This window comes from Apis florea, unplaced genomic scaffold (assembly GCF_048593485.1).
Source record: "Apis florea isolate Af1SG1 unplaced genomic scaffold, ASM4859348v1 contig_2980_pilon, whole genome shotgun sequence".
Classification (NCBI taxonomy): domain Eukaryota; kingdom Metazoa; phylum Arthropoda; class Insecta; order Hymenoptera; family Apidae; genus Apis; species Apis florea.
Genome location: NW_028256683.1, coordinates 126,339 through 143,264, shown reverse-complemented (window position 1 = coordinate 143,264; position 16,926 = coordinate 126,339). Strand labels below are relative to the sequence as shown.

At 38.5% G+C, this 16,926-nt stretch overlaps 1 protein-coding gene across 1 annotated transcript in view; it reads left to right on the top strand.

The window, feature by feature from the left end:
* Positions 1–16,926, top strand: part of LOC100864914 (protein O-mannosyl-transferase TMTC1) — a 236,909-nt gene that overhangs the window by 96,765 nt on the left and 123,218 nt on the right. Inside the window, exon 2 of the mRNA XM_012489393.3 lies at positions 2,663–2,840. Within this exon, the coding sequence (XP_012344847.1) occupies positions 2,663–2,840 (178 nt within the window). The remainder of the gene's footprint in view (positions 1–2,662; positions 2,841–16,926) is intronic.

The following is a 16,926-nucleotide window of genomic DNA, read 5'->3' as shown; positions in this document are numbered from 1 at the left end:
GGCGCGTCAAGGAAGCTGTTTAAGCGCAGGAACAGGAAGATCCTAAATATGCAGCCCTCATACCCTTTGCGATGCAAGTGGCGGTACATCCTCGCGCCTTGTGAAACGAGATTGCGCCGGGGAAATGTTTCGGAACGTTGGTCGGTCTCCGTTTGCTAAATGCATACCCATGGACGCCGGGAATGAGGACACCCGTTTGTGAATACCCATCCGTTGTGGGTGGCTCGTTGTCAAGAATGAGGGGCCGCCCCAGAAACAGATTTATTCATGAAATGATATTTTATGTTCAAAGAGATCCGCCACGATCTTCGGCCGGATCTTTCCCCGCGCCACGATGAAAATAAACCACGTTAACCGAAACGTGATCTCAATTTATATGCTAAACATCGTATCCACGGATGGAACGTTGGAATTTTAACGATGACACTTTGAATCGTTCCTCTAATTTTCGTTCTATTCCTCGAACGATCCCGAAATACCCGAATAAAACATCGAAAACCACTTCGACCGCTGTTGAGATCGCAACGTTATTATTTCCTCGATGATTCCTCAATAACATTACACGAGGCCATCATCTATCTCCATAAAGCCTCGACATTACGACAGAACTAACAATTCATCGTACCACTATCACACGCGTTAACGATGCAATTTTTAAGGATCGTCGACTAGCCTGAACTTATTTTCAACGGCAATTTATGACAGCCATTTAACCTGCATACGAACGTAAGAATATTATTCCTTGAAAGGAATCTAAAGGATAAACATATTAGAAATGTCAGAAATTAAATTTGCCATCCCATCCTGACGAAAAGAAACAAGGCCTTATCTTTTCTTAAAAAGAATTATCCCTCTCTGATATATAACGTGCACACAGTTTCGTGCCAAAAAGTTGGATCGCGATCGGCCATCGACGTTCCATAAAATTCGCAGTAAAATCTGCGTACGGATTTGCAACTGACACGTCCAAGTTCCTCGGTTGATCCAGGGCCAAGGCGAGGACAGGGTACGCCTCCTCCGGATCCTTGACACCTGGAACAGGGCCAATCTCGTGTCCTCCACGGGCGTCCAACTTATGCCGTCGGCAGACTTTCAAAATTATTACTCGACCGCGTCAGCACCCGCCGTGTTTGTTTTCGTCCTGACGTTATCCTCCCTCCCCTCTCTTACCTATTTTCCTTCCCCATATTTCTTCTATCGTGCCAGCCTCGCTCCTTCCAACCATAGTTTCTTCCCTCCATAACTGGAATCGATGCTCCCGTGCAATATCGACGAGCGTTGTCTACCTACCTAAGGAAATAAACGGTGATCGATGATCGATAACCGTGGCGGAGTAAAGTGGAACGGGGGAGGAGGGCCGTTTCGTAAGGCACTTTCATTAAAAGTGAAACACGTGGCGGGGGCAGGGACGAGAAAAGGAGAGGCAGGAAAGGAAATTGTACATCTTTCGAGGTGAATGGACAGAAGCGAGGGAGTGGATGTATGGAGCGGTTTTCTGCAATCCGATTATCTCGGTCGGCTTAAGAGGATTTCCGCGGAAACTTCGTCACGCTTCTGCGCTTCAAATCCTCTGTACTTATAAACGGCTGCGCCCATTGTTTCCCGATTTCTCGAATGGGAAGTTGATAGGGGAGAAGCTATTGACGGGGACGGTATTAGGAAGAATGTTTTTTTTTTTTTTTATTTAGTTTAATCATTTTATTTAAATCTCTCGTGATGAGATATGATGTGGACGGTTGAGAATCATAGTGAGATAGAATTAATTTCACTGGTTATAAATTATTTCAATGTACTGATTGAAACTAAGCCAATGTATGTATATATAGTGAAATCGAGAAATATAAAAATATAGGAAGAAGAATTTCTTAAATATTAATTTTTAAATACGAACTTTTGCTTTGTTATTTCAATTTGTCAATATTATACATGTTGAAAATTTCATTTCTATGAAAAAAAGTATTTGAGAAATGCTGTGATAATTTTTATGGGAAAAAAATATAGATAGTTGAGAAAAGTTTTAAATCAATTTGTCTATTAAAACGAAATTTTTAATAGATTCTTTTAATTTTTTTTTTTTAATAATTTCTGAGATTTATAAAAAAATACCTAAGAATCGTTCTTTTCTTTTCTTTTACTTTTATTAAAATGTAAGAAAGTATTAATATTTTTGCGAATTGATTGTGAATAGGTTGAAATACTTTTACAATTTTACATAAGAAAATTTAATTTTTAAACAATTCGGAAATTTGTATTTTCGAAAAATTTTGCAAATCTTTAATCGCCTCTGACGACAGAACAAACTTTAACAACGTGCAGTTGTAATTATCTAATTATCGTCGCGATTCATTGATTTCACTTAAGTCCCTATTGGAAGGACTGGATAGTTTCAATTATCGATCAATTAGAAATCAAACGAAATTAACCGTTTTCCACGAAACTACGCTACGAGTATCGGAATTAGAATTTCTGCCCTTGATATTCTGTTCGAGAATTCGATTGAACCGAATTGAACCGAATTTTATTATTATAAATTACAACGATGAATATTGGATTCATACTTACAATCTTCGTACTTTATATTTCATATTAATTTCTGCCATTTTCCATCACAATGTTATTTCACTGTCGAAATATATTGTAATTCAGTCTTTGTCTTTTTCAGGTTAAATTACTTGATGTCGGGATTAACGACAAGCTGGTATCACGCAACGAATATTGCCCTACACGCCATTGCATGCGTTTTGGTCACAAAGGTGAGCCTAGCGGTAGCATCATTGCGTCCAGGATTTGCTGCCTTGACAGGCTTGCTGTTTGCTGCTCATCCTGTACACACTGAAGCGGTAAGTAACTGTCAAGCTTGTAACAGTCGTGATGAAATTATACGCAAATGTACGTTTTATTTCAAAGTTCCATAACGGTGTACAATTACTTACGAAGCAAAATACGAAACTTACGAGCCTTTAAATACAATTATCCAATTTTTTTAATCATTTAACGAGAAGATAGTATTTGCATCTGAATATACATTTTCTTTAGAATATATTATACAATAAAGTATAGCGGAAAATAATTTTTACTCGCAAATATCGAATACAATTTTGTACACTTGTAAGTTTCGAAGCTAATGAGAAATAGTTTCGTCGCTCTAATTACGAATATTCATTGTTCGAGCATCAAGTTTGCAGCACGCGATAATTCGATGAGACTTAATGCAGAAATTAATCCGAAATCTTCGGATTCGCGTAGTTGTAGATTTACCTTAAGCCGATTGAGAGATATGAGAGTGATCGATGGGGAAGTCTCTTGTTCGCGTTGTATTATGTGCGCACGATGCGCAACACAATAAACTTTAACGGCGGTGATTATGTTTGTGTACGTAATCTGCTTTCGTGTAAGGGCATAATGGAGATACTGTACTCATTTATTATTCGGTTATCTGCTGTGTAGATTCAGGGAGAGAAAGTGATATAAACTTTGGATTAAATTTATTCCAATTTCCTTCCCTCATTTTAATTCTCACCACTATTATTACCATTTTACCATTCGTCCATTTTCAAATGTATTAAATATATTTTGTCTAATAATAATTCACCATTTGCCATATTCATTTGTCCCGCGTCTAATTCCTGCGTTTAAATTTGCATTTAACGATTTTCATTTCACTCCATCTTCAAATACGGTAAACGTATTTTCACGATTTTTCTCATATTCAAGCGTATTAAATATATTTTGTCTAATAATAATTCACCATTTGCCACCATAATTATTTCACCTAGCATTATTACGATCGAACGGTCACGAAAACGGTTTTCCATTTGTCCAAGTTCCGCGTTTAAATTTGCATTTAACTATATCCCTCATGTGCCGTCGAGGGGAGAAGAGAAATGAAATTGCGTCTAAGAAACGTTCGTGCGTACGCAGCAATAATTTGCTCGATCGAAATTTTCCTCGTCGTCAACGGAGCGAGAAGCAGGCTTTCGAGTAAAATTATCGCCCTCCCTCGTATCGATTCCCGACCGTGGATTGTTCTGCACCAATCCGTTTTCCCGGTCACGCGCTGCTTATATCACAAACGTGCTCGCATCGTTGCGTGTACCGCGATGCGTTGCGTGCGAATTGGCCCCTTGTTGCGTTCGTTGTTGTTATTGTGATGTCACGTTCGCGGATAAAGAAGTCGGATACGCGTGGCCAACTTGTACCGACGTTAAATAAACGCGTTTAATCTCCGATTTATCGTCGTCCGTTTGTTCGTGGATTAGAATTGGATATGCTTCGAGGCGATTTCACTAAACGGACAACTCGGGACGTTTTATATTTATATTCTGTTCAGAGATGCAACAAACGAAAAATATGAAAGAAATTCTGTGAACGTATGCACACCATTTTGGGAATTATATTGTTTATTTCTTCACGACGTGACTTGAGTTGGTTGGTATTTTGAGTATAAATGATTACGTTTATCGTAGAATATATTGTTTATTGATACAATTTTAGATTGTTGAAATATCTGAGATCAGTTTCGACGAAAAATTATTCTGATTCCGAGAAGGAAGAACTATCGTTATAATGGCGTGGGAGGAGAGGGACGAACGACAAATTCAAACATTTCGATTCGCTGATAGAGGGCCGTTAATAACACTGCGAATGATATTTTGCTTTCTATACCTCCTCCAATCGAAATTACAGCCTTCGTCCATCCCATTCGATTCGCTGGGCAAACCTCATCATATTGCTATTCATCCTCTTGTTTCGCGATCCCTCTGTTTGCCCTAGCAGGCGTTGTTTACCAAAATCATTACAGCCGATTTCGGATTGAATCCTTGATCGAACAACGGTTGCGAACGGTGAATGTTAATCACTCTGGATCCCTAAACATTCGTCTAATAGTCTACCACTTTATACCATGTGTATCCATTTCTACAACACCACCGCTGGATCAATTGTACTTATAGAAATGTGAATAGTGGTTTTGCAAAACTTAGAGATAGATGTTATTTAAGCATCAAAAATGAGAGAACGGCAGCAGAATGACAAAATAAGCACGACAACGAGACATTAATATTATTAATAATCAATTAATAATAAAGAGGCTATATACAAATTACTCGTTTCAAAAATCACAGTTTTGGCTTTATTTTAGAAAGAGAAAAAGCATAAACGATCCGCTCGAAATTGCCATGAAAATCTATACACACTCGAATTCGGCCATACGAGGCCGACAACGCCAATTTAAATTTACTTCTCCAGAGTTAATCAAGAGCGGTCGTGGAAAATCCTCTCCAATTCCAAGAGAGGGCGGACAGCCTTTTGACCGTCGTTTAACGACCATTTATCGAATAACGAGCCCGTCCGATCTTTGTGATCCTGTTGCGAGTCGAGTCGCGCGCCATTTCTCCGCATCGCGACGCGATACGATCTCGCCAACCCGTCACACGCGTCACAATAGCCCCCCCCCCCCCCCTCCTTGTCGAATCAGTTTGCGCGGCCCGTCCGCTGTTTGCCGAAATGATCAAGCGGTGAAAGCACGGCTGGTTTCTGGCTGTCGGATCAAGCCTTCGAACGGTGAAAGGTAGCGCGTTAATTAAGTACAACAGCAGTGAAGCGGCTGTTTCCAGTGTAAACCTTGACGAACAAAGGATGAACTGGTTTGGAAGGGAAGCGAGAGAGAGAGAGAGAGAGAGGTTTAAAAGGGGGTCACCGACCGTCCCTGGACTTCGAATTTCCTCGATCGATCGATTATCACGGGTGGCGGGTGGCGCGATATAGGTCATCCTTTCCAATCTGCGCGAATTGATTGCTAAAGTAGCTGGAAGGAAACCGGGTAGACGTATTGACGCGGAAGGTAGCCTCGAATGCTCGGTGTTTAGACTCGAGCATTCCATCTTGGAGGAGGGATTAACTCGTTTCCGGGTGAACGCGTGTCAGGGTGTGGCGTGTTCCGGTTTATCTTAATTTTATTATCACTCCAGGAGCGAGTTTTTTTTACTGTATCAGATTTTTCGAATTCTTTCTTCTGTAATAATTCTCTACGGTTCTTCGATTTCGGAGGAATTATGAATGAGCGAAAGTGTGCATATCAAAGTTGAAGAAGAGTTGAAGAAGAACTTGTCTCGATGATGATTGAACGTCGTATTTACGAAAAGAAGATATAGAATCTCGTAAAAAGATACGTGCTATTCTTTCGTACTGCTACTGTTTATTTTTTAAAAACACTCTTTCGTGTGTCCGTAAATATTATTAGTAAGTCAGTGATTTACTATATTCTCAAGTTCTTTGCACGATTTCTTCGTGATTGTATCTGTATAAGAGCAGTATGACTACGATCCAGGCTGGATTCCCTGATAAATCGAACCCGCGATTCCTTTCCGATTGCTGAAATCGCACATCTCACGAGAAGTGATTCGATGCTAGTTGCTCGACGTGACGAATCGACCAGAAAGAATGCTCGAATAAAGAATGTATAAATAAATCGAACCTCCGTTTACGATTCGAATAAACGCAATAATATCTTCTCGCGAACGAGGCAAACTTTGCTTTCTTTGCATTCGAACGAAGAAAATTGTTGATAGAATCAATTTTGAGAGGAGCCTTTTAATTTTCCCCGCGGAAGATCACAGAATTCGAGATAAGAGAAAAATTTGCGCAGATTAAAAATTGGAGAAAAATTGAATTTTTAACGATCATGAAAGTATGCTCGCCGATCTTGATTACGCTTACGTAATTATCATCCGCACACAGCTGCTAAAGCAGGGATATTTGACCGGTAATGGAACGCCGTGCGTTTGTGTACGTTACCCAGTTTGCGTAACCGAGGAAAATTAGATTAGAAGGAAACTCGAAATATTTCCCTAATTGCCAGACGTACGTGGCTCTTCAGCCGGCGTTCGTAATCAAAGGCGTATCCCTGATTCGTGTCTGACAGAGCATAAGGGGCCGTGCTACTCATATAAGAGGCTTCCACCTTGGAGAGAAGTTTCGTATTGACGATAAACACTGGCTATTAAAGCTGGCATCGATCGATACGCCTCCTTTAAGCCCCTTTTCGTTCGAGTCCCTGCCTTTGAATTACCTTATTTTCCGCTCTAGTAACTCGAACCGTATCGAAAGTAGCGTCAAATGACGTTCATTTGTGTCGCGAAATTTCAACAACTTGCAATCACAGATCGATCACAGATCTTCTCGCTCGAGAATTTAGCATTATCGAGCTCTTCTCCTCGTCGATCATTTTGTCATTCGCGAATTCAGAGCGATGGAAAACAATGTTGAAGCGATAATAAAGTAATCTTTTTTTCATTCCTGAAATTATATCTGTCGTTCTTCCGGAGATGATTGGCTGATTTTCAGAAGAGGACGCGACTCGTTTTGATTTTGGAGAAAGAGAGAGAGAGAGAGAGAGAGAGGGAGATGCAAATTAAAGGATTCGACAGAACGGCGTCGATGTTGTTCACGAATATTTTCACGGAGATACGCTTTTAGAGGTTAATATCGACCAAAGAGAAACCACTTTATCCCCCTTCTTCCCCCGTTCTCCTTCTTTTTACCTTGGTTGAAAATCGCTCGAGACGAGACAAAAAATTTTAGAACTGCCATGCATCATCGAACGAGAGGTATCCGGTAAAAATCGGTTTGCGCGCGGGTTAAAAGGAACTTTTAGTGGCAGGAAGTAGCGTCGCGAGAACTAGCGTTCGAGGAGAAGTCGAATTTAAAGTAGGCTGCCAGTGTCGAAAGTATTGATACATTCCGATACATTCGTACGTAAAAGTGAATTTTTAACGAATCTCTTCACTTTATTTCAGAAACACAGTGGGAATAATTTTGTAGAAATTAGTTTTTGCTCTTCTTTTCCTTGATCTTTCGATTTAAAAATTGATTTCAAAATTCTTTCTGGAGATTTTTAAGGATTTTCTTTTTACACCCGCATCACTTGTATCGTAAAGAGATTTTCGATAGAATTCTCGAAGCAAGATCAGGAAGTATGGAAAAAAATTTGCTACAATGTCGAAATCCTACCAATTGCCACGTTCACGCTCGGGAAAAAGTGTGGTAAGGGCGTACGTGAGCGAAATGATTGGCCAACCTCATTCTTCGGTGTTGGAATCCAATTAGGAACTTGTAAGAAAAATAAGCTTTCGTGGAAGGTAGAAAAAAGCAAGATAATCAGTCTTCTCGAAGTTTTCGAAACTGTTTTTGCAAGCCATCGCGGCAAAATGAAAATCAAATCGAAAGAAATTCTCCGATTCGTTGCACAAACTCTCGTTCCCACAGATTTTTTAAAAATCGAAACAAGAAGAACTAACGCCTCCTCATTTTTAACCTCATCGACGTGTATACGTATAATCGTAGAAATTAATCTTTCCCCCGATTTATATTTCATATACTCTCGAAAATTCCTTTCAACATTGTCATTTGATTAAAAAAAATTTCGCCCCAGAGAGATCACGGAAACGAATTAGGACAAGAAACGCGAGCCGTACAAAAAGGACCATACGTTCATCCTCTCGTTTATCTCTCGAGGTATCCCCGCAGATTCGCCACGCCTGTTTCCCCTCTAACCTTTTTAATCCCCTTCCCCTCCCTCGCGAATTGTTCGCGAAATTGTCCCCTGTTAGAAACGGTTTGCCAAGGTAATCACGGATTGCCGCGGACGTGCACCATTTACCTCCTCTATGCATGCACGGTTACGTTCTTATTCGTGTTTAGCTAAGCGATATTTCAGCGCTCGATAAGGATAATGGGAGGTCCTTGCGGTGAATTAAGAGGAGGACCCTTGCCGGGTCGACGCGCATTAACGAAGTAATTTACGAATACTTCTGGATAATCGTTCTGGCTTATCCCTTTTGCGGATCATTCTTCATCTTCGATATTGTTGTTGCGACATTCCATAGTTTCGCCGTGGATAGTAAAGTGCATACATCTTACAAGGATATATTGATTTTGAATGAAAATTTGTGCATGCAGAGATAATATTTTTTACAACGAGGATAGAAGCGTTTGAATATTTTATAATTTGAAATATTGGTCGGTGTATTTGTCTAGCATTTGAGTGAAGTTACGTTTAAAAAGGAGGAAAGGAATATTGAAAATCGAAGGATCGATTCTATTTTCATGAAGTGGTTCGATTCTATAAAAAAATTGTTGCACGTGTAATCTATTATGATTTGCATTTTCATAATGTTAGTTTTTAAAATAAATACTTCACGTATGTGTTTCATAAAAGTTCAATAGATTCACTCACAAAGATTAATTTTATTAAAATATATATCGTACATTGACACGTTTATTTTTCAATATCATTTCTACTATAACTTTGTGAAACGATGAAACTAAAAAATTTAAATTAGTTGTTTGTAAAATAGTTAATCTCTGTGATTATTCTTACGTTGTATTTTTGTGTCGATAAGTAGATCCATTTTCTCTTTCGAGTACACTTTTTCTAATAAAAAATTTTCTTTACATTTCAAGAGAACAAAAGAGAAAAGAAAGAAAAAGGGATGATTCATTAATTCATACCCGCAGTTAAAATTGCATATCACGTAACAATAAAACTTAACGATTCTCTACATTTAAACTACCAATTATCGTTTCTCGCGTTATTAAAAGTAATTCACAATTCTCGTAAAAGTGGAAGCTGAACGCGCTTACCGATATCGCCCACCAACAGCCACCATTTAGACCGCTACACGTGTAAGCGGCCATGCCACCGGAAGTACCAGAGCATTACGAGCAAATAGCGAGGAAATTGAAGATAAAATCAGCGATATACCTTCGAGAACGACCTCTTTATCTCGTCGTGGTTTAAAACGCGTTCGGCTATCGATAGCGGAAAAAATACGCGTTCCTTTTATCGTGGATCGATATCTTTCAATGATCCTTAAAAATCCACAGGATAAAATGGTGAGATTTGTTATTTAATTATTCGACGAAAATTATATACGCGTGTATAATAAATAATAAACCCAGAGAATTACGTTTCCCCTTAAATGTCACCGCGTATTCGCGACACTCGATTGTTTCGACTAATTTGTATCTTGGCGCGGGTTAATTGATCGAGAGCTCTTAATTGAAACTGCGGACCATAGAAGTTCCGCTGGAATAATCCAAACAGGCAAGCCTCTTTGAAGCGGGATTAGATTGCACGGAGGGTGTCTTGGTTTGAATTTCTCTGTTAAGGGAGGGAGATTGACGTGACACGTGTGTGGGCGGTAATAGTTTCACTGTTATCGATTACGTTTGTTTGTTGCACACCACCTTGCTCAACGGGATACAATTTGCGATTAATGAACAGGAGGAAAGATTAATTATTCACGCGTATTCACAAGTACCGAGTGGGATAGATTATAGAAAACGACGCGAGTTTGCCTCGAAAGTATCAAATATCCAAAATGAAATGCAACGAATAAAATTTATTTTTCAATCAGTTTCCACGCGAGATCATCGATTACACCTCACCTAGTTTTAACCAACGATACGACGTTTCTACACAATATCGTGAAATAATTTATCGCTTTCAAAGTCTTTCCAAATTCATCCGCATTTCCACATTCGAAAGCATTCGATCATCGAACGACGTCGCTCAATTTCAATAACCCTTTCGTTGTCCACGAGATTCCCCCTTTCGAAATTATCCGACGTTGATCGAGCGGAAGCTCGATCGAGGCTTCCTTTAACGAAACGTTGTTGTTGTCATCGTCGATAACCGTGACTCGGCTCATTATCGAATTATGTTAATTAAGAACGAGCTGGACCCCCGTTTGCGTGGGTGGCTGTATTAAGAGAGGAGGGGAGTTGCACGAGACGTATTCATTATCTATGTGGGCCATCGATTCCCCCGGATTTCCCCGGGGAACCGCGACTTTGCTCGTTTGCTGGGACGACCTGGGGTTAACAGCGCGAGTTTAAAAGTGATTTATCTCTGATTTATGGGGGAAGAAGCTGGCCGAAAGTTTCTCGGCTCCTCGCCGGCCAGGCGGAAAGAATTATCGGTGGGGGAACAATGGACAGTCGGTGATATCGTTTACACGTCGGGTCCAGTCTCGCGGTTGAATTTGGATCGAAAGAGGGCCGCGTCTTTGAACCTTGGACAGAAGAGTGTGGCTCGAGTTGATTCATTCACACGCGTTTATCTTGGAATTTTGCTATAATTTACTTGCTTGATTTTCTCTCTCTAATGTGAGAAAGTGGATGGTTTTGTAAGGATGGAAAGTTTCTTCTATTGCTAACTGCTTTTTATCGGTTTAAGAAGGGAAGAGAAGGGAATTGTAATCAATCAAGAGATCACAAATGATGATATTTTCATTGTAATGGACGTGAGAAGAAAATTTGTAATCCAAATGTATTTTTATCCAAATATATATATGTGTTCTTCCAGAAATAAGTGAGATGAGATGGAAGTCATATCGAAATGAATGAAAAAGCATATTAAAGAATGTGATTCCACATTTGTAATAACCTTTAATTTATTGGCAGAAAATCATTATCTTCTGAGTTATGGAGATTTAAAGGTTTCCTAATTTTAATAGAGTAATCGAGCTTTCAGGTAACAAGGATTAAATTTGAGGATTATCGTGATTTATCTCTGCTCGAACTGTTCCATGCATTGTCATTTTTAATCGTTAATCGTCGTGGAGAAAGTTGAAAATGCAATTCTTTTATTTTGATTGAACAATCACTTTTGTCTTCTATTTTCTCCATATTTTTCCAGATATTTGAAAAGATTAAAATTTATCGTATTGTTATATCAGAGTGATTGTATAATACATATTGTTTGATTTTAATGAAATCGCGTTTAAAACTAATCCCGTGTCAATTTAATTCATTATATACATTGTTTATAATTCATTTTAATTTATAAATATCAGCAGAATAATGCCAGTCAATATACGTATTCTCAAATAAAGTTTTACAAACATATAGTTTTTCGTGAAAATAGCTGATGATAATATTGACTCGAACAAGCAATCTCATCTTATTTACAAATTATTAAATCTATTTTGACACGCTTGTACAAATCGTAGAAAGAGATATTCACGAATAATTTCCAAATCATCGATACGAATCCTCCAATAAAAGGAAGACCGATATAAATTTCGAAATTTAAAAATCGTATAAAATTCATTTACTTTAATTCTAACTTGTTCACACATATCTTTTCACTGCTTTAAATTTATATTTAAAGTTTTTAAAAAAGAGATTATCGCATTTTTGACACCGATTTCTTTCTTTCAATCGAAAAATCACTTTCTGCGGATAATTTGCCTTTTTTTATTACACCTGCAGACACGCGTTGGATAATTAATCGAGAGAAACGTTGCCCCTAAAAATCCGCCTTTCTTCTTTCGAGATTGCACGAAATCTTGTGGCGAAATATTCACGTTGACGGAATCAGGGAGCCCGTTGACGCGTAATCCGTGCACGATTCGCGCCTCACGTCGATTCAAAGCGGAAGAGGGTAACCTCGTTTCGCGTGGACGAAAAGTTTCTTCTTCTCGCCCCCGCGTCATTCGCCTCCACCCTTTGAATTGACATCGGGACACCGGGTGAAATATATTGTCCCATTCCTAGAAAGAATTTCTGCCCGTAGAAGCGTGCACCTGTTTAAACAAAGTTGGCTTCCTCGAATTTACAATCGACAACTGTCTGCTCCACTTTGCAAACCGATTTATATCGTTTGATATCCCGTTCGTGCCTACTTTTCAACGTAGTTTTCGATCAATGCTTTTTAATTCGATTAAAAACGACGCCTGTGATCGAGAAATTGGTATTTAATAATTTCGAATACTTTCGTGTGAATTGATCAGTCGGAAGGCATTAAAGGATCGATATGATACAACTTATGATGAGCAGCTTTCAAAATCAGGTACTAAAAATCTATGATGTTTCGAAAACTGAGAAATAATTGGAAATTTTTTTATTTTGAATATTCAGTTGTAATTAAACATAATATTGATCTGTAATAACTGTCTAATCAATCTCGAAAAATGATAAACAACAGATGGAGAGAAGTTTGAAGGGAGAGTTAGTGATAGCAATTAACAATAGAATGGAAAATAATCGAAACTCTGGATAATCGATTCGATTAATTCTACTGCAATGTGTACTAGTTCGTGGTATAAAATAAATGTTTGAACGTCTGTTTGTTTTTTTTTTTTTTTCGATTCTGGTTTTTCATTTCTATAAATTAATACGATGAACTTCCATTTAAAAATATTTTATTCGCAGACTGGATGGATTCTGAAAACATATATTTCCCATATTACATATGTTATGCATACTTTACACAAACGAATACGAATAAACGATTCATGTGTTTCGTCTGATATCAGTTTTATCTCGAATAATGTATAAATCATGAATTGAGATATCACGAAACAGTAGAATTTCTATAATCCGTGTGCTAAACGCTTCAGCAATACAGGATTATCAGGCTGATGTAAACTCGATTATTGGACCATATTTTCAATAGTATAAAAACTAGAGAAGAATAATACGAAAACACGATATAAATAAAAAAATATAAAAAACGTAACAACGATTTCATAATAATAATAATATCGTTATTATTCAATTAAAAATCCTCAGAAGACAAATACACCTTTTCTTTTTTCGTTAAGAAACGTTTAAAATTCATCGCAAGAAAAATAGTGGAAAGTACGAATATACAAAAAAAAAAAAAAAAAAAAAAAAAAAGAAAAACTATGGAGAAAACTATTTGCATTTGGTAACCATTTTCGTTGGTATTCAAAGCTGTCTTAGGGAGATAATTGTCGAAATTACACGGTTCGTTCGCGCGGAAACGTAGCAATCCCCCCTCCACCCACCCATCGAGCCCCGCAGACAGAAGTTGCGAGTCCTGGTGAACGCTTTTAACAGCAACCGGAAGCGCCGAGGCATCAGCTGTCTGAAGTTTCAGGCTCACAAGTGCTCGCAGCCTTGATTGCACGATTCATAACAACCTCCTGAATCCTCCTGTTCTCGCGTCTTTCCATTTTCCAGTATATATCCATTTCTCCAGTAGTAGTTGCACACGCGCCATATTGTTTCACGGCAATCCTTTCTGCCGTGGTGGTTTCGCGCTCGTTGAAAGAGCGGAATTTGCGCGGCCAGGGGATGACCAGGGGAGGGCATTAGACCCCCCGTCACTTTCTATAGAAAATGACGAGAAAAGCTATATTTTTCCCCGCCAACTCATCCGTGACGACACTTTGGACAAATTCGCTGTTTCCTCGAATTGGTTCGCATTGGTTTTTCGAGACAAAATAACCGCGAAAACGGTTCAGACTCGACGTGATTCGAATAACCGTGGAATTTTCTTGTTAGAAAGAGCAGCTTTCACACTCTAAATCCTGCACAAATCGAATTTGCTGCCGCGTATATCTGCTTGGCTACTGTTGACGCGTACGATGCCTCATTGCGGGTATCGAGGCCTTACTTAGACTCAGCAATGGAATGCTTTTAATGCTCGAGTGTCCTGCTCGGAGAAAGCAAGCGTTTCGATGATCGTGTGACGAAAGAATTACAAATCTTTGGCTTTTGAAACATCTATTTTACATAAAAGGTTGATAATTTTGAAGATAATACACAAAAGTGTATTAAATAGAATGTATCACGTTTCTAACGTTTCGAGTAGATTCGATATCAGTTGGAATTAGATTTGGACTGTATTTATGTTAGATTAACCTAAAGCAAACGCAGATCCAAAGCCAGTACTACTCTGAGTCTAGATTTAATTGATTAAACAAACAAAAGTAATTATTTGATCCCGTCCTTCTTAATGAATGGTAAATTACAAAATTGAATCTCTGGAGCCGTATGTTAATAACATTTCTCTCAACATTATCTCGAGGACGCAGAAGCAGGAGCGTGACTAGCAAAAGTAATGCCATTCGATTAAAGTGATCTCGATCGAGCCGGTCAAAGATGAAAGGCTTCAATTTCGCGGAGAGCGCGATCAAAGCGATCCCCCATAAGGTTAAAAGTCGTTATCATCTTTCTTATTCGACCCTTCGATATCGCTCCTTAAAACTCGCTTTATCACGGAGGGGTGGAAGGGTCGAAGGTGCCACCGCTATCTAGGAGGGCGTTAGTCGGCATAATTCAACCGCCGGTATCACGCTGATATGTAAAACGCTGAGTTGTTGCGCAGATAACAATTTCCACTCGATAACGTTGGCCAGGCTGCAGTACGAGCAAAGTTTTACTTTTAAGGGGGCGCGATTCATGGCTGGACGTCATAGGAAATTGATTCTGCTCGGTGACGATTAAGATTAGCAATCTCTCTGCTACCACGTTCGAGGATTGTATATTCAACAGGCTACTAATTGGAGTCATTAATTAACCGTGCCGCGAACTGATATTATCCGGCATGTGACTATTTTAATGAATCACGATTAATTTATTTCTATACTGGATTTCTGTGCTGCCGGGTAATTTATGGTAATACGAGGGAATAATTTGTGATTCGAGTTGAAAGATAAATTTTGCGATTCCACGCGAACGGGTTTACGAGAAATTTATTTCTCGATAAATTTACCCTCTTTTTATTTTTCAATCATTATCGTCACTCGTGGTTTCCTATATAGTGATTCGAGTACTATTGTGAGAGGTAATATTTGTGATTTTTAAAATTCTGAAATTTTAAGAATATTATCGCAGTATTAATTGTGCAAATTGATTATTGTGATGGAAATTATCTTAATGAACGATATTTCTCGGGGAGAGGCGTATAAATATTTGTCCAACTTGCTTGAAAATTCTTAAATTGCACAATTATGCACTTTGTTAGAAAAGTTTTGAAAGCATTCCACCCGAAACGAAAGAGATTATTATACGAACAAGTTTTGAAGCAGAAATTTATACGGTGTTACGAAAGCGATTCAAATGTTACTGATAACGAAGTTAGTGAAATGGTCTCTGCGAGCATCACTTTGTTCCAAAACCGCTGATTAATTACATTAGTTCATTTATCATCGTTTACATCGCACATTCTTCACGTGAAATTAAAATTTTTATGGAATGAATTTTTCCCCAAAATAAATCATCTTTAACTTGAAATTATTAATAAAATATTTTATCTACTTTGCACAACATTATTCTATTACTTATTTAATACTAATAATAGATACGATCGTAGAAAAATTTTATTTAAAAGAAGACTTTTGAAGCATCAATTACAAGTTCAAAAAAACAAACAGAAATTGATTTATGCAAAAATTGATATGCTTGGACATCAACGATCAAATTATTTATAATTTAGAAACGACCCTCCAAAAGTGTTCCACTTAAATCCCATGCATACAAGTTGAAAATTATAATTTTCAAAGTATGCTGCGATTGATCCAATTGATCCCAACATTTTTACAATTTTTTTCAAAGAAAATCCTTCTCCAACCTGCTTTGGCAAGTATCATCGATACTTTTACTTACAAACTGGCCAAGCTTAAGGTTCAGCTTAAAGCACCGGAAGTCTAAGCGGCGAGCGTCTGAAACGGCACACTAGTTGCCCACGGAAAGAAACTTCATAGAAGCCCGTCTTGACTTGGGTTGGGAAAATGGTTTTATGCAAGTTGCAAGAAAAGAGGCCTGCCAACTCTGCTTGGGGAAAGGGCTTTGCCACCAGGGCGCCTCGCTCTCCACCGTCACCTTTTCCTCTCCACCGCTTCTCTCACGTTTCTTTTCCTTTTTCCCTGCTATCTTCGTCATCGTTTTCGCCGACCTTATTTCGCGGCATATCCCTTTATCCCCCATCGAGAATTCTCTCGATCCACGCTCGTGATTAAGTAATATTCCAATACATAAGAGCGCACGTTTCATTTTTCTTTCATAAATTACGTTTCGAAGGATGTGAGTTGAGTTGAGCAAAATATTTTAGCGTGAACATATATTGTCCAATTTTAACGATGTTACAAGTCGTCAAGAATATATTTAATA